This window comes from Macaca mulatta, chromosome 12, assembly GCF_049350105.2.
Source record: "Macaca mulatta isolate MMU2019108-1 chromosome 12, T2T-MMU8v2.0, whole genome shotgun sequence".
Lineage (NCBI taxonomy): Eukaryota > Metazoa > Chordata > Mammalia > Primates > Cercopithecidae > Macaca > Macaca mulatta.
In genome coordinates, this window is record NC_133417.1 from 56,590,473 (window position 1) to 56,609,304 (window position 18,832).

Below are 18,832 nucleotides of genomic sequence, written 5' to 3' on the forward strand. Positions count from 1 at the left end.
TAACTGGGACAAGCAGGGAAGAAAAATATGTATTTATATATTAGTACTTGAATGCACTCAATTTGACATAGTAAAGTAATAACTAAGTAGCATATAATTCAGAAAAGACTCTAAAAACAAACTCAGATTTTAAAAAATAATCTTTTAAGTATTTTCTGTTCTCTACAATGGAAAGTATTGAAGATATAATAATTAAAAATATAAATAATTTCTAACCCAACTAGAAGGTCAAGAGAAGAAAAAAATGTAAGAGGTGGACAGAAGAAGATGGTGTAGGGGAATGATCTGGAACGGTTTGCCACTGCCTAGGAATGATGGACCTGAATTAGATTTCTCCAAACAAGAACCAGAGCCTGCTAGCCTTTCCTCATGTGGAAGCTGTGTGGACGGCCACTGTTCTGTGTACCTTGTTCATGGTATGCGCATTCTGCTTGGCAAGCACCATGTCCATGGAATCAGTCAGCTTCTTAAACTGGAAGTTGCTCGGGTGCTGGCGGTATTTCTGATCACTGGCATATTCAGTTGCTTTCTTGGCCTTCTCCACTTCCAGAGAACCTGCTGGACTCCAGCCAAGCCCTTTGTACCATTCATTGTAATCTTGCTTATATTCATTCTATAAAGAAGATAAGCAAATTCTACTTTATCTTATCCATTTAGACACAAAAGCATGGCATGTAAACAGACTGTAATCTCCCTTCCCATGAGATTCCAACCATCACCCAAGTAGAAGAAAGCCTTACATCACTCTGTATGCGATTCATATTCCTGGTCAGTTCAATGTTCATTGCATCTGGAAGGAGGATGTACTTGTGAATCAGGTGCTTGTAGTTAGTATTGGTGATGTTGGCTTGGGCATCCTTGGCAGCCGTGACACTGAGCATGTCAGCAGGGGTGTGGTAGCTGGTCTTTGTGTTCTCATAGTTTTTCTTGTACTCCCGATCAGATTGCATCTTAGCCACTTGCATGGAATGGACTAATTTGGGATCATCCTCGAGACTGCGGAAACCAACCATTTTCCCCTTCCCTTTTTCATAATCGTGCTTGTATTTATACTGTGAAGAAAATATGAGTTTTTACACAGAGCAATTCCTTTGACTAAAAATTGGTCTAGTGTCAATATGCTATTTTTGTATAATTATAAAATATAATTAAAAATTATATTTGTATAGAGCTCTATAGTTCACAAACGCATTTTTCATATTTATTGATGTAACTGAATACAACTCTCCCTTGTGAGGTAGATAGCAAAGTCCTTATTACTGCCCTCATTTTATAGATGAATAAGTTGAGACCCAGAGAGCTGAGCAACTTGTTGAGGCCACTGAGGATTAGAACCCAGATCTTGTGATGATGCATTACACTGACTTATGCATGTACTTTGCTGTTAGTGCTAAAGAGGACTTTAGGAGGTAAAAAGAACACAGAAAATGAAAAGAAAAGAAAAGAAAAGAACATTTCTCTTATTGCTGCCCTGAGAAATTATCCTGTCAGTCATTTACTGATGAGAAAATGTTCAATTATGAGACACAGAGTGTAATTTTAGAATAGCTTTATATTTGTGGAGCTCCTTTTCCTTTAAGACTCTCTAAACTGCTATAATGGGGGAAGAAATTGTCCTATTTATCATCTCAACTTTCTTCTATAGAGGGGAGATCTTGATCCATGGAGAGCTTCTTTTTCTGCCTATCTCCTTGTGGGATTGCATGTGCAAGTTGGGGGTAGAAGCTAGTAGAACCAAATTACTCCAGCGTAATAGAGGGGAGAAGAATTTGGAGTTCTCGGGATAATAAGAGAGAGTGGAATGGGCTGGATAGGTAGGGAAGATGAAGAATAGAGATGAAGAGGAAAGAAAGTAAAACTCATGGGTGACCAAGGAAAGAGTGTTTTGAAATGTGCTCCTCCCAGGACCTCCACGTCATTAAATGCTCCCTGTGAGTGGATTTCTTTTGGAAACAACCAAATGAAAGAACTGAGTTTCATATAGGTGGCATGTTATGACAGTGATGTGTTGGTACACCTGCTTTTTGCCGCGCAGTGCAGGGAAAGCCTCACTTGGTAGTGTTTGCCAATTTCTGTGGTGTAAGTATGCCCATCATAGCTGACATGAAGCCACCAACGGTTTAACAACTGGTTTGCAACAATTGCTGATTATTTACTCATCAACCATCATGAGCCCAGATGATCAGCACTCTTGCATCCATGAGACATCCTGGGAGAAAAATCAGCTCTGAAGAAGCAGGAGGCAAGAACAACACGAGACTTTCACCAAGAAAGCTTAGTGAAGGGCTTTGAATTTCTACAAGCCATAGCGTTGGTGACAGATTCAAAGTAAGTGTATCTAGATCTCATGAGTCAGGGAGCTGACATCTATGAGGGTCACCATGTGGTTAGCTTGGTGTTTTTACAGAAATATCAGAGCACACACAAAAGCAAGGTTAAGAAGCATTCACAGAGAGTGAGACCTATGTTTTTCATATTGTGTCCACTCAGTGTTTCCAGAACTCAACCTTATTATTTCGGTTCCCTAGAAACCCCCAGCCAGGTGACTGCTTTCCTTCGGACTTACATCACTTGCAATATCTCTGGAAGCCTTAGCAGCTTTGATAGGAATTGCATCCGGTCTGAGATCATAGCCTTTCTTTTTAGACTCTTCCAAGGAAAGTTTGTAGAGTTTCTGTAAAGAGAGGCAAAGGGAAGAGTTTTCTTCTGAATATGAAAGCCTGGATTTCTTTTAGAAGAGTAAACTACCACTGTGGTGTCTTTTTTTTGTTTTTAAGTAGAATGCTTCATTGGTGCTTTAGTGGCTGAATGTTCTTACAAGTAACATAACTGTGTTTGAAAAACAATCTATAACAAACTTAAACATGTTTTCAGGAAACTACCAGAAAAAAGTAAAAGTTACTGGTCTCTATTAGATTGTAATAGTCCTGGAGATTCTTATTGATGCAAGTAAGAGTTAAAGGAAGACTACAAAACAGCCCTATTCTGACATCAAAAGAAAAGTCACTGTTTTATAATCAGCACTTTTATTTGTATAATAATGTGGAATCTACAATTAAAGAAAAACTCAGCTATTCCAAATCTCTGTGGAATTCAAACAAAGAAACAAAAAAAATAGGTAGGATTAGAAGATTTCCTAGCAACTATGATTAGACGAAAAAGGAAATGAAATAAAACATCGATACATTTTCTAATAAGTGTTGCACATTCCTTGTTATGGGGTTTGCCCCAAATTCTTCAAAATGTTTTTCTTCCCTTTCCATTTAACCCCTTCCTCAGAACCATCTCAAAGGTTTGATAAAAAGGCTAAGAACGAAATTCCAGAACTCTCATTTCCTTTTTCTCTTCTCCTGGCCCCCAAGCCTGTTTCTTTCTACCAAATCTCTCAATTTAATAAGGAGTGCCCCCCTAGAACAAAATCCAGTCACCCTTCAAATTCTTAACTGCTTGGCCCAACCCCATCGACAGGCCTACTCCAACTCTGCAAAGCAAAATTAGAAAGAGAAAGAGCCTCATGTGTGGATTTCCACCATTATTTTTAAAACATTCATTCTCATAACTGAGAGAGAGATTAATTAATTTGTTCTTACTGGCTCAAATCTGCTGGAGAGGAAGATGACAACAGGAGGAACTATACTTACATCACTCATATTAATTGCATTTGCCTTTGCCAAAATAATCTGGGGGATATCAGGCATGATGTGGACTTTGGTTTTATCAGCCTCCCATGCTTGTTTGTAGAGATGCTAGGAAAAACAGTGTAAATTAGTGTTTAAAATCTTAAAAGAAGCTTACTTAGTACATACATATCATTGTACACATATATATCAATATTTCATGTGTTTTTATTAACTAGGTTTAAATTAATTTATTCATTATTTTTGAGACAGAGTCTCATGCTGTCACCCAGGCTGGAGTGCAGTAGTGCAATTATGGCTTACTGCATCCTCTACCTCCTAGGCTCAAACAATCCATCCTCCCACCTCAGCCTCTGAGTAGCTGGGACTACAGGCAGGCACTACCACGCCTGGCTAATTTTTGTATTTTTCGTAGAGATGGGTTTTTGCCATGTTTCCCAGGCTGGTTTCAAACTCCTGAGCTCAAGCAATCCACCTGCCGTCACCTCCCAAAGTGCTAGTATTACAGGCATGAGCCACTGCACCTGGCCCAAAAAAAATTTAATGGAAAAGTTGCTTATTCAAACAATACAGCAGGGAGGAAATAAGACAGAAAGTAAAAATGCTTTTTCCCCTTACCTTACAGCATGGAGGTAGCATTTGCCTCCTAAAATTTTCTGTGTACATTTAAACACACATATAGTCCTTTTAAAATATGCATGAAGTCATGTTCTACATCTTGATTTTTAACTTAATAATATAGACATCTTTGAACAACTTCTTAAAATAATTTATTTCATTCATTTGTAGAGCCACATAGTATTTCATTAGGAGGTATATTCTAATTAAGTTAACCAGTTCTCTGTTGATGATTATTTAACTTACGGCCTCTAGCCTTTTTCTACTACAAGCAGTGTCATGATCCTTGTGGTGGACATGGAGATGTGCCACCAATATACCCATTCAAGGAAGGACCTGATTCCCCAACTTTTGACAAACAGTTTCTAGTCATCAGCTATCTCACTCAAGAGCATGCACTTCCCAGATAACCACACTCAACAGCTCATCGAAGTGGGTGTACAAAGATCTAGCCATTTCAGCTCAATGCAGGTCTCTACTACAGAGACACTTGAGAGCCCTCTGTGGGACTGGCCAAGCCTTTGTCATGCCAGCATCACTGTTCAACTTCTCCTCCCGTCTAGTCCTTCCTCCCAAGGACTAGGATCCCTAAAAAATACTCTGCACTCCAATTTTCATCTCAGCATCTCCTTTCAGAAACCCTAAACTGCAAACATATTCTTGTGTGTATGTATGTATGTATATCTTTGCACACATGTATAAAGATTTCTACAGGGTAATGATACCTGAATTTTAAATTTTAACAAATGGCCCATTAAAAGTTTGCTTTAACGCAAACTCCCTTACAGATATTGTGTGTAACACAGCTTCTTAATTTTTGCAAATGCAATAGATGAAAAATGCTATCTCTTTGTTTTAGTCCGTATTAATTAAAATAAGGATAACCTTCTTCTGGACTAGAGGTTGGCAAACTTTTTCTGTATAGACAGAAATTCTTTAAATTTCAGGCCTTGTGGGCTACAAAACTGCTGTCATTAGCTACTCAACTCTGCTGCTGTAGTCCAAAAGCAGCCAGAGACCACATGCCGACAAACAGCTGTGGTTGTGTAACTATACAACTTTATTTACAAAAACAGTCATTTTTCTGAACCTTGTTTTAGACCAGCACTGTACAATAGAACTTTCTGCAATGATGGAAATGTTCTGCATAATCCAATATGGTAGAACACGATTGAGTACTTGAAATGCAGCTAATGTGAATGAGAAACTGAATTATTAATATGATTTATACAAACATAAATCAACACATGTGGCTAGTAGTAATAGTATTGGGCAGTGAAATGTTAGTGGAAAGAGCAGTGCCTAGTTATCAGAATCCCTGTCCTAGTCCAGACCCCGCTGTTGACCTGCTGTGTACCCTTATGGGAGGTGCTTTGCTTCTCTGGGCTGTTCTTTTCTCAATTCTGCAGTGGGAGGATTCAACTTGATGATCATCGAGATACCTCTCAGTGCTGGTGCATGTTAGTTCTATGATTCTCCTCTTGGCATCATTATCCTGACATGTTCATCACTAACACTGAAAAAAACAGATATCCTCATAGTTTAGATTCTAAATCTTAAAAGAGGCACAGAAATTTGTGCCTTGTCTTTGAGGCAGGTCCCTTTCAAGGAGATTGATCTCTACAAATCATTCACTTCTCTGAAGACTCCAGGCGGTTTACTCTGTGGCTTAGCAGAATCCAGTTCTATCTTTCTAGCACAACTAGGGCCATTATTTTCTGCAACTGTTTCATGTTTAGATCCAAATCATCTTTTTCTCTGTTATGTTAATCAAAGGCATTTCTCATTTTGATCCACCAGTGCTGCTGCAGTTATTTGATTATTTTTAACTTCAAAAACAGATGTTCAAAGTTGATTGTACTTGTTGGTTTTGATCTCTTATTGCAAATCAATGTAAAAATGGAGAAAGGCTTTTCTAAAAGCTGGAATAATTCATGACCCAAGGGAACACTGATGTAGAACAATTGCCCTCAAGATTGCCCAGAGAACATTCTGGTTTGAAATGCTGCTATAGCCATATAATCTTGGAATTTTCTTTGATCCCATCAAAACAGAAAGGAAACTGGGCTTTGGGGGGTGGTTTGCAACACCAGCTGCCGTCAGGAAATCGGCTGATTCAGTGTCATGAATGTCTATTAAACCTCACCTTAGACAAACAGGACTCATTTTCAAGAGGTGCAATAAAAGAAAAAGTCCCTATTTATTTGGTTATGTCAATAAGATAGGATGGTTCATTGAAGATTTGAGACTACTAGTTAGAAATAATTCCTATCTTTTTTTTTTTTTTTTTAACCACAAGACTCTTTTTCTAGGTAAAATAACCTCAAGTGTGATGCCCTATAACTGTATCAGCAAAGCCTGTGGATTACATGTAAGTTATACCTGGATTCTCTCTGATGCATATGAGACACTGCATTATTAAAAGACTTACTTCGTTCATAATTTTTGCATTATTCTGGGCCAAAACCATGTTCATCGAGTCCATCAATGTGGAATACTTCAAAGTGTCTGGGTGCTGGCGGTACTTCTTTTCACTAATAATCTCCATGGCTTTCTTGTTTTTCTCCGCTTCCAGGGAGCCCAGAGGGAGCCATCCAATGCCCTTCATGAAGTCAGCATAGTCAGCCTTGTACTGATTCTGCAAAAGAGGAAAATAAATTATGAGAAGAAACGGAAACTTCCCAAGAATTCCAAGTGTGTGTTTAATATTCTGTAACTTCCACTTCATTTGTAACTTTTCCACTTCAATATTTGCTAGAATATTGGTATTTAACCAATAGCATGATGAACTTCAACCATTTCTTCCCTAAAATGTTATCCTTTTTGTATTTCCTTGCATGATAAATTAAAAACTAAGCAGAAATGTCTTTGTGATTTGTTTTTCTCAATGCCTTCATAAAGAAAAAGTACTAAGAAACACCACATAGATTCATCTGCCAGGTGACTTATCTCCTTGAGAAAAGCAACTATGCTGACCTTTCTTACAAAAACTCCCGAGGCCCCTTGGTTAATAGATGACTATGGAAACCCCATTTTTCTCTTTCACTGTCTTTGATTCACCCACCACCGTTACAATTCCCTCAGGTATGCCAGAAACCTTCCTGGTACTTTGTGTAAATTTCATTTTTTGCTCCTCGGCTTTGACATTTCTCTCTACAACTGTACCATGGTTGCTCTCATTCAGGCACTTATTACCTCCCTGGCAATTAATGGCTCAGTCCTCACATTCCCAAAGATAAATGTAGGCTTGCTTTGGTAGGCTTGCTTTGGTCTGCTTTGGGTTTGTAACTTAATTCGCCCCTCAACCATCAAATGGCCTCTTTAGCTAAATTCTTGGCTCTATTCCTTCTCAGTCTTTCTTACGTTTAGTCCAAAAGCTGTATCAGTCATCACCTTCTCAAAAAGTTTCATTAGTAAGGTAGGCAATTGCAAAGTTAAAGTGGTAGAATGAAACCCGGTTGGGAGGGAGGGGCTGGAGCTATCAGGTTATCTGATTTCTTACTTTCCCTTTCATTCCTCTATTAAAAGCCTATTATGCTTTTGACCATCTTTGCTAGATATATTTCTTTCAATACACTCTTTCTGAAATGAAGTTCCATTTGCTGTTGTGGAATTCAGCATCCAACAATGCTCACAGCAACAATAGTAGAAAACAAGACTTTAGTTTTTAGAATTGATCTCCTTTTGTTAAAAGACATGAATTCAATCTAAGGTAGCAAATGAAACACTATGTTGGGAAACTGCAGATGAATTTCTTTCAGGATTTTCAAAATGTCATGACTTATGGTCATTCATGGTTACTTATTATCCAGAGTAAGCGCTCTGCAAATGTGGCTTTCACATACATCACTCTGAATCTGCATCCTAGTTTTGGCCAATTCAAAGCTCATGGCATCAGGAAGCATGTTGTAGGTATGGATCAAGTTCTTATAGTTGGCGTTGGTGGCCACTTCCTGAGACTTCTTGGCAGCCACCACACTGAGCATGTCCACTGGGGTATGGAAGGAGGTCTTGGATTTCTCGTATCCCTTCTTGTACTCTCGGTCTGACTGCATCTTGGCCACCTGCATGAAGTGCACCAGCTTGGGGTCATCTTCCAGGCTCCGGAAGCCAATGTGTTTCCCTTTGGCTTGTTCATAGGCTTGCTTGTATTTGTACTGTGGACAGAGAAGACATGATGGTGATGAAAATGGTAAAAGAAAGAGAACAAAGTACCATTCGCTAGGTGACATTAGCTTTGTCTTAGATGAAGGGTTTTAGAGCTACTCTAAAATTAGAAGGGAGGCACTCATGAAAGGCAGGGAGCAAACTCTTTTTACTTCGATTTTGTTTTTCCCAGACTTGAATCCATGGAAAGAAAATAATCTCTGAGTTAATTGAAGAGATGTGTAAATAAATTGGTTTAGAGAGATTTAGAAAGCAGATTTCCCCACTCAGCTGTCTGAGTGATAGAAAAGGCTGCAGGCATGATTTCTCATGGTGCATCTTTAAAGAGAGGGCCCGGCCATGGGCCTCCTGGTAAAATATGTAGATTGCATCTTTACATTTGCTTAGAATTGCACGTGATTTGAATAGACTCTAAAGGCTACTTATTTTAACAAGACTCAGTCACTACTTATATTAAATAATGAACAGATGATTAGAGAGTACTTGGATGAGGTGAAGGGAGGTGTCTTGTGTGTCACATGGGATGGCATTCCCACCAACCCTGAATGGAGCTGACCACAGCTCCTACATATACACAAGCTTGGCACATTTGTTCTTACTTGCCCAGCCCCAAAAAGGCCCAGTGGAAGTGCTTACATCACTGGCAATGTCTCTAGAGGCTCTTGCAGCCTTTATTGCAATGGCATCAGGTCTCAGGTCATATCCTTTCTTCTTTTCTTCTTCCCAGCCAGCTTTGTACAGTTTCTAAACAATAAAATAGAAAAACAACAGCATCTTGTTATTGGGGTTAGAATAAACGTCCTGACTACAAAGTGGTTGGCATGTAAAAAAGGCAGACGTAAGTATCAGTTCCCTTTAACCTTCTTCCTAGCTTTTGCTGTTGTTAATCTACTTACATCACTCATGGTGATCTGATTTACTCTGGAGAGTAAAATATCTGGTGTGTCAGGCATGACATGAATGGTGGTCTTGTCCTTGTTCCATTTTTCAGTATAGAGCCTCTGCAACGAGAAAGTCAGGTGCATGATTTTACAGCAGGACAAGTTTGACCCAATGCTACCAACAGGAAGAGATTTGCATCTACATGGTAGAAGAGGTTAACTGTTGATATTAGAAAATGGATGAAATAACAAAAAGATGGGCCAAGTAAACTAAATACACAATGAAAAAAAAAATCGTTGAATAAGGCAATCCTCTACCACCAAAGCACCAAATACCATCTTGCCCCTACCGCACAACCATGTGGAGTTTTGTGGTTCTGTCACATTTCTAACATGCTGTTGAGCGATGACCTGAGGGAGTCACTATGAAAGAGAATGTGCTAAACATGATGCAAGCAATAGAGTCCCCTCCCACCAACGCCATCAAGACGATCAGAAAGATAGAAACACTGAAGGAGATGATGGGGGCAGTGCCAGGCTCAACGGCGTGAATACCATGAGGGTTCCCTGGGCAAGGGTGGCAGGTGAGTCCTTACCTTGTCCATGTTCAGTTTGTTACTCTTGTTAAGTGCCTGTTCCATTGTGTCCATGGCGTATGTGAATTTCAGCTTCTCGGGGTGCTGGCGATACTTCTTCTCACTCAGAATTTCTCCTGCTTTCTTTGCCTTCTCCACCTCTAGGGACTCTATGGGGACCCAGCCGATCCCTTTCATCCAATTGGTGAAGTCAGATTTGTACAGATTCTTTACAATGAAAAAAACAATCATTTCAGAAATAGTCAGGGCTTGGGTTTCTTTGGCTACATGATTTACTTACAATCAAAAAGTAAAAGGGAAGCTGGGAGGGGGAGAATAATCTGCTTTTTACTCCCTGCAGTCTTTCAGAAGAAATTAATTATAAAAGTAATTGCATTCATAGTGGTTTTGAACAGGAAATCCTGACCCAGCAATTCCTTTAAAAAGTTACCTTTCTTCAGAAAAAGAAATGAAAAATTAACAGAATTTTGCACTGGAAGGAAAATTATATAACACACTTATTTGAGCCTCCTAATTTTTCATAGACAATATCGTATGTTTGGCTCTAACACCAACATTTTAAATATATGCGTATGCATATATATAAAATTAACAACAAAGCTACCTATAGTTTAAATGAGTGAAATCCTAAAACTCCAAGTTCTGGAGGGAATCCTTAATTACAGTGAGTGCAGCCAGGTGTGGGATGGAGTAAGTGGTGCCTATTTTTCCCTCCCACCCATTAGAAATGGATAACAACTGGTAACCAGTACATACATCACTCTGAATCTGCATGGCATTCCTGGAGTGCTCCACATTCAAGGCATCGGGCAGGAGAGTGTAATGGTGGTATGGCTGTCTGTAGTTGGCGTTGGTGGCAACCTCCTGAGATTTCTTTGCAGCTGTCACACTGACCATATCCAGAGGTGTGTGGTACTTGGTCTTGCTGGCTTCATAGCCCTTTTTGTACTCACGATCAGACTGCATTTTGGCCACATTCATGTAGTGAACCAGTTTAGGATCATCCTGAAGACTGCGAAATCCAACTTGCTTGCCTTTGGCTTTCTCGTAGGCCTCCTTATATTTGCACTATTTGAAAACAAAGGGCAGACAGAAGTTGGATAGCATAGAAGTCTGATACAAACTGAATTTATACAACAAATAAAGCAAAAGCCAACTTCAGTCTGAATCTAGGTAACATCGAAGTTTGTTTTTTTTTTTGTATTTTAAAATAAACAATTAGCAAAATATTTTTAATGGCTCATCTTGAGACGTGCCCTGGAGATCATTAAGAATGGAATAATGGAATAGTTTATATTTATACTCTTCATAAGTAGATTACTTGAATAACTCAAAAACTCAAATGTTCCTGGGAAGTTTGCTTATTAAGCATTTGATGTACACTTTTTTTTTTTTTCTTTTTTGAGACAGGGTCTTGCTCTGTCCCCCAGGCCAGAGTGCAAAAGTGCAATGATGACTCACCGTAGCCTCTGGGGTCCTCCCTCCTCAGCCTCCCAAAGTGCTGGCATTAGACATGTGAGCCACCATGTCTGGTCAATGTATTCTTTTTATTATATTTCCAGTATTAATTTGTATTATCTTAAAAAGTATTTGCATAATTATGAGTAAATTTCAGCCCTAATACAAATTAGTGTATTAATCTTGAAATTAATGCATTTTTACTCTATCAAGGCCTTATGTCAATTCATATACGAATATAACTTAATTTGTAAAAAAAAAAAAAAATTAACTAAAATCTTGTTATGTAATTAACTAAAACTAATTAACTAAAATCCTGTTATGTAATCCATGGAAATAGAAATACGAAAGACCAGAAAGAATTAGCAAAATATTTTTTCTGTTTTTCCATGTTTCTATTTCTATGGGGTTTTTTCCTTCATGAAAATTATAAAATTAAAACACTGAATTCTTTTAAAATACTTGGAGACTTTTCTAATTTAGTGATATTTTAGTATATCATGACTTTTTTCAAGACAAAATCCAAATAAAAAGTGGCTTTTAAGTTCATAACAATGATACTAATGAAAGTTTCAAATACTTCACAGTTTTTAAAAAAGAATTTTCTTCTTTGTAACAACTTTATTAAGCTTTTAAATATGTGAAAAATATTTTAAGTGAGGCAATATAAACAATGTAATTGGCAATTAGGATTTTAGGAAGTATTTTTATATTATAATTTCTTGCTTCTTTATGTAGTTGATACAGTCTTATACATCACATACAGATTTTTTTTTTCTTTTTTAGAGATGGGATCTCACTCTGTCACCCAGGCTGGAGTGCAGCGGTGCAGTCACAGCTCACCGCAGCCTCAAACTCCTGGGTTCAAGCGATCCTCCCATCTCAGCCTCTGAAATAGCTGGGACTACAGGTACACACCACCACACCTGGCTAATTTTTTTTTTATTTCTGTAGAGACAGGGTCTTGCTATGTTGCCCAGGCTGGTCTTGAACTCCTGAAGTCTTTTAAACAGACAGGAAGTTTCCTACTTTTAAATTAGACTTACATCACTAGCAATATTCCTTGAACTTTTTGCAGCAACAATTGGGATGGCATCTGGTCTCAAATCATAGCCCTTGGCAATGGTTTTCTTCCAATCTGCTTTATAATGAGCCTTCAAAAAAGTAGAGGTTATTTTATTATTTGACATCATTAAAAGAGGAATGAAACAGAATGCCAAAATGTTTCTTATAAAACATGTCATAATAGATCCCTTTCTATTAAGACAATCTATGAAGTTAAGACTATTAGTTTGTCTTTTATGTATACATTTGATTTGATTTAAAAGGATCAGTAAACTGTATACACAGTATAATCTCAACTGATCAAAAAACGGATATGCTTGTATAACAAAGCAACAGAAAGGTAATGCTTTGACTGTTGGATAACAGAAGATTTTCATTTATTTTTCATAATTTTCTATATTTTCCAACTTTTCTATAATATAAAATACTTTTGGAAAAAAGTTTCTTGTAATGAAGCATTTCAAGCTTATAGAAAGATATGAATACTAAAACTAAAAATCCAGATGTAGTACAACTCAGCTTTAATTGATCTTAATGCTTAAATGTTACTTAGAAAATGCTTAAATATTACTTGTAAAAATTTTTTACAACAAAAAAATTTTGTCACTTTTGACATTCAATTGATACTTTCTATAATAGTTGTTTATCTTAAAGCATTTTTCTCAAGTCTCTTACCGTATTATGAAGCCTAATAAACTAGAAATGATCACGCTTTAGAGTGCATTATGCACTTTAAATGAACCAAAAGCACAGGAATGTATAGTTGGATATGAAACAGAGCCTAAAAACATTGGAAAGAATGACTAAGCCATCTTTTAAGAAATTAACAATTTATCCAGGTTTTATTATGTTTTTAAATTAGGATTTATATCTTTTTTAAAAAAAAAAAAAGGAAACAATTCATAATAGTGGATTTAAACATTACCACCAATTAGATGTCTAGACTACTCAAGAGAGAGGTTAGTTACATACAAAAAAAGAGTTTGTGAAGAAAACTAAACTGTTTTGGATGTTTTAATAAATAATTAAAATAAAAGTTGTAGAAAGCAATGTTTTCCGCACTGCAGACTAGGCACTCGTGTTTTCCAATCTTGTCTGTCTCACGGTCCTATTTTTTTTTTTTTTTTAATAGGACACAACTTACTTGACTGACTTTACAACCCACTAACGAGTCACAGCCCATAGTTTGGAAAAGTCTGTATTAAGCAAAATTTTATTGTGGCCCCGTAGGCTCATGTTGTATGATTAAGGGTTTAATGTGGAGGCTCAGGGTCCACACTGAGTTGCGCCTCCTACAATTCTCAGGGCAAGAGTTGCAAAGAACCAGAAAGGAGAGGCCCACATAGGCAATATTAGCACCAGGCCAAATACTCACGTCACTCATGTTGAGGGCGTTGACTTTGGCTTGAATAAACTGAGGCAATTCAGGGTCAATAGTGTACTTGTGCTTCAGTTTCTCTCCCTCCACCTTGTAGTTCAACTAAAAGCAAAGGAGACAGCATGCACATATCATTAGCTGACATAATGTAAATTTCATCAAGCACAGACTCTTTTGAAAAGGAAGGCTATCATTTGTGTTTTCCATTTATGAGACAAACGCCTACTCTGTCATGAGGGAGGGGCCCTGGTAGATGCATTTATGTTCGCATTCTACCACTATTTATTGGACAGCACTGTTGGTCAGGCAGGGTGGTAAGTTCTGTGTTTAAAGAGGTAAGGAAGGCAGATCTGTCCTGTTGGAGATTATTGTCCAATACAAAGGACAGACATAAAACATGTAAACTACAAACTATCACTAGAATTTGTGATGTGTTATCAACGGAATAATTGTAGCAAAGAAACAAGGATGGTCAGTAAAGCCACTCTGCAGAGGTAATATTTACGCTCAAACTTGGAGAGAGGGGCAGAGGAAGAGCATTCGGGACCCGAGGCTGGAAATGTGCCCGGGTAGACGTGGGGGTGGGGCAGTATTAGACAGAAAGTGCAGAAGGGTCCACAGAGAGGGGGGTCTTTTGTCAAGTTGATGAGTTTAGATTTCACTTCACATTCAAGAAATTCCTAAGAGGTTTTACACATAAGAGGGACATGCTTTGATTCGTGTTTTAAGACAGGCTCTCGTGGCTGTTTGAGACCATAGGCAGGGGAGTCCAGATAACAGGTTATTGCAGTTGTCCACACGAGCCACACAGAAGCTGGAAGTAGGGTTGGTGGCATTTGGGAGCAGGCTGGCTGAGAGATATTTAGGAAGCTGACTCAGCAGAGGTACTGGATGTGGGAGTTCACACAGGGAGGTGTTAACGGTGACTGCCAAGTTTCCAGCTTGAGTAACGAGGTAGATGTTGATAGCATTTTTTGTGATGGGGAAGACTTTATATAGTGAGTGTACAGTTTGCCTAGCTAACTGGAAAAACACCACGAGAAGCGACATCTCGCTCAGTACAAAAGAAATCAAAAGAATTGACGCCATTTATTACCCCTAAGATAGAATTAACCCTTAGACATCTGTGATAATGTGGGGGCAGGAGCTAAAATCCACAGATCTTCAAATCGAAGGCAAGCAAAGCATTTCCCCACCTTCCAAAGTCTGGGGCTGAAATACAAAAAGTCTTTCTTGGCTTTTTACTTACCCCTGTCTTTCTGGTGGAGGCATTTTAACAGAACTCTAAAATTAACAAGTCATGTGAGGCCCTGAGCATTATAATTAGCTTCTGACAGAAAGAATAAGAGTCCATATAGACGTGGTCTCAGAATGAGATCCCAGACGACTGCAAATAAACTGCTTATCTCCTCCCCAGAGGCCTCATTCTAAGATTGCCTCTCAGAACGTGCAGCTATTATGCGAGGGGATTAGGACATTATGCCTCTTCCCTCTGTGGCTAGGTAGAAATATTGCAACCCAGAGCAATAAATAACTTGCTTTACAATTCATACAGAGCCACAGATAATAATAGTAATAATGTCATTTCATATGTATAATGCGTATCTGCTTATGAATAGCACAGGCTCTCTACGTTTGGAAAACAAAGCAAATTTGGAATAGTCCCGCATGTTCATCTCCCTATTTTTCCCATGTTCAAGATCCCAGTTGCTTCAAAAGGCAGCCCTTTCTCTCATACCTATGAAAGCAGTTTATTTGCTAACATAGATGCATCCTCACGCATTGAATTAAGAAGGATGGAGGAGCGGCTCAGATACGTGTGGTTATTTACGGGCAAATACTTTTGAAAGCACTCACATCACTTAGCTGCTTTGTGTTATGCTGAGCCAACACCATGCCCATGGAATCAGGCAAACTTGTGAACTTGATGGTATCTGGGTGCTGTCGATACTTCTTCTCATTTAATGCATCGCCTGCTTTCTTGACCTTCTCCACCTCCAGGGAACCAATAGGGATCCATCCGATGCCCTTGAAGAAGCTGTTATACTCGTCTTTATACACATTCTGTAAAAGGGTAAGCTCATATGAGAAGATACCCTGGAGAATATTCAAGGGATGTTTCTGGGATCTGCAACTCTATCCAAGGGAAATGAATAGCAACTCTTCAGCATGCTCATGTCTGACTGTCTGTCACAGAGCTTATCTGGAGTGTGGTAATAAGAAGAAGCTGTTCTGTTGTTAGAGTGCATTATACAACACAGAAGGGAATCTAGGTCACGTATTTTCGTGGGTACTGCTAAAAAAAATTTTTTTGTCACTTTTGACAATAAATTGGTACTTTCTATAATCATTGTTTATCTTAAAGCATTTTTTCAAGTCTCTTACTGTACTATGAAGCCTAATAAAACAGAGAGAAATGATCATGCTTTAGAGTGCATTATGCAACACAGAGGGGAATCCAGGTCACTATGGGTGCTGCTAAAAAATATTTTGTCACTTTTGACAATAAATTGGGTTTTCCTTTTGATTCCACTGAAGACTTCAAAACTAAATTATATCCATACTGTCCATCTAGGCTATGCTTGAGCTCATCTGGGGATCAATATTTTCATCGAGTGCCAATAAATGTATAGCACTTCTTCCCTTTACAGAGGGCAATTCTAACAGAAATCTGGCTCCTGCAGCAGGAGATGCTGTGAATGTTAAACACCTTTCCGTGCAACTCTCCATGAATCATGTTGCAAGCACAAAGTATTCCTGGTTCATTTTAGATGACTCATTACAGAGATTTACATGGATGACATTGTGACCTTGAGTTAATAAAGGGAAAAAAAAAGCACTTTCCCAGATTCAGGAAGGATAGAAAATTCTTCTATTTTGCATTTTATATCTATCACCATTGCGGCCAATCCATCAGGAATACCCATCTCCTCTTGCTGAGAATCAAAGTGGCTCGCAGGGTTAGTGGAATATAGTTTTATCTTTCATCCATAAGTTAAAGACAACATCAATGATTATGATATGAGCACAGAAAGCAGGCAAAAACAGCTTGTCTACCATGCCTTTGGCAGTCTTTCAGTAATGGTTGTTTATTCTAAAGTGCATTTTTCAAATAGCTTACTGTAGTAAGAAGTCTAATAAAAGCGAGAAGTGATCATCCTTTAAGTGCAAACATCTCTGGGTCTGTTGTTGCACATACTTACATCACTCTGAATTTGATTGACATTCCTTGTATGCTCAAGACTCAGGGCGTCAGGTAGGTATGTATAATGATGCAATGGCTGTTTGTAGTTTACATTGGTAGCGACATCCTGGGCCATCTTTGCAGCTGTGATGCTAACCATGTCCCCAGGGGTATGGTAGCTGGTTTTGGTGTTCTCATAGTTCTTCTTGTATTCACGATCGGACTGCATCTTTGCCACATTCATATAGTGGACCAGCTTGGGATCATCCTGGAGGCTTCTGAAACCCACATGCTTTCCCTTTGCCTTCTCATAAGCTTCCTTGTATTTATACTGTGGAGGCAGAATGGGGTTAGCAAAGCCCTAGGCATTGATAGCATTCGTGCTGCAATTACATTCACATATAAAGACACTCAGAACTTTGTGACTTTCTCAAGAGCGCACAAAAAATGCAAACCACAACCTCCTCCAAAAGGTTCAGTGAAAACATATATTGGAGTTACAAGCGAGTGTCACGATAAATTCAAGATCAGTTTATTTTCTTTACTATGACTCCTACAGATGGATTTGCATGTGAAACTTTATTTTAAACAAACTGAATTTTCACACTTAATATGAACATGACACATTCTAAATATAAGACCAGTATCTCTTAGTTTCATAGGTTTCAATTTAATATGTTATTTACATCACAAATATGAGTACCAGCTGGGCCTTCACTGACTCCGTTTATCAGCAGCTGCTTCCCAAGCTCACTGCTGAAACAGTTGCAAATGAATTAAGGAGCCACAGTAAGGGCAGGACCTGCTGTGGGGTTTTCCCATCAATAAAAACCTAATGGAAAAAGTTCTGCTGTCCAAAGTCTCTCACTGCTGGAATCAGCAATGGAATATAGGCTGAGCAATCTTGTAACAGGTCAGAACCTCAATTGTTATGCAAGAGAATTCAAACCCACTTAAACCCTGCAGACTTTCAGCTCCTGCAGTTTAAGCCTTAATTGATAAACAAGAGTTTAACAGGCAAAAGGATTGTCAAGTAATTTCTAGGCATGTGAAAAATTACTGTGCAAATGCTTAAAAAAAAAAAAAAGGAACAAAGTTATAAAGTTATGCTGTAGACTTTCACTTTCTACTTAAACTAGAAATGTATTTCATAGTGATGTGCATTGTGTGCAGATCTTTGAGGAAGATGTTTTCAGTACCATTCCGATAAGGAAAGCGGTAGAGTTTTTACACCCCTAACACCTATGTGGTCTGTACATCCGGTTGGTTCTTTCTTTTTTCTCAAACCAAGATTTTAGTCCCTGGGATAGCATGTAACAGTGAACTCTGCAGGGCATGCATGCTTTCTAAAAATTTTTCTTTTTCTTTTTCTTTTTTTTTTTTTTTTGAGACGGAGTCTCACTCTGTTGCCCAGGCTGGAGTGCAGTGGTGTGATCTCGGCTCACTGCAAGTTCCACCTCCCAGGTTCATGCCATTCTCGGGCCTCAGCCTCCCAAGTAGCTGGGACTACAGGTGCCCACCACCATTCAATCTCCTGACCTCGTGATCCATCCTCCTCGGCCTCCCAAAGTGCTGGGATTACAGGTGTGAGCCACCGCACCTGGCCAAAATTTTGTTTTTCAAAGATGGAAAGGAGTAGAAGTGTTACAGGAAATGGGCATCAATTTACATGAATCGAAATTATATCCTAAAAAAGTGGACTTTTCCCCCTTTGGTTTATAAAAATCCATACATTTTATATAACATCTTTTCAATTTTTTAATACAATTATAATGTAGGCAGTCATTTGAATGTAATGTGGTAATGTCAGGGTGTTCCCACTGAAAATAAATGTGGGCTGTCAGGGA

At 38.5% G+C, this 18,832-nt stretch overlaps 1 protein-coding gene across 50 annotated transcripts in view; it reads right to left on the bottom strand.

Annotated features, from left to right (window-relative positions):
• Nucleotides 1–18,832, bottom strand: part of NEB (nebulin) — a 225,846-nt gene that overhangs the window by 151,035 nt on the left and 55,979 nt on the right. For all 50 annotated transcript variants that reach the window (XM_077956975.1, XM_077956985.1, XM_077956984.1 and 47 more), the window contains exons 37-50: nucleotides 17,005–17,316; nucleotides 15,659–15,865; nucleotides 13,799–13,903; nucleotides 12,405–12,512; nucleotides 10,657–10,968; nucleotides 9,901–10,107; nucleotides 9,320–9,424; nucleotides 9,060–9,167; nucleotides 8,102–8,413; nucleotides 6,688–6,894; nucleotides 3,642–3,746; nucleotides 2,567–2,674; nucleotides 741–1,052; nucleotides 407–613 (exon numbers count right to left, since the gene is read on the bottom strand). In XM_077956975.1, the coding sequence (XP_077813101.1) occupies nucleotides 407–613; nucleotides 741–1,052; nucleotides 2,567–2,674; nucleotides 3,642–3,746; nucleotides 6,688–6,894; nucleotides 8,102–8,413; nucleotides 9,060–9,167; nucleotides 9,320–9,424; nucleotides 9,901–10,107; nucleotides 10,657–10,968; nucleotides 12,405–12,512; nucleotides 13,799–13,903; nucleotides 15,659–15,865; nucleotides 17,005–17,316 (2,715 nt within the window). The remainder of the gene's footprint in view (nucleotides 1–406; nucleotides 614–740; nucleotides 1,053–2,566; nucleotides 2,675–3,641; nucleotides 3,747–6,687; nucleotides 6,895–8,101; nucleotides 8,414–9,059; nucleotides 9,168–9,319; nucleotides 9,425–9,900; nucleotides 10,108–10,656; nucleotides 10,969–12,404; nucleotides 12,513–13,798; nucleotides 13,904–15,658; nucleotides 15,866–17,004; nucleotides 17,317–18,832) is intronic.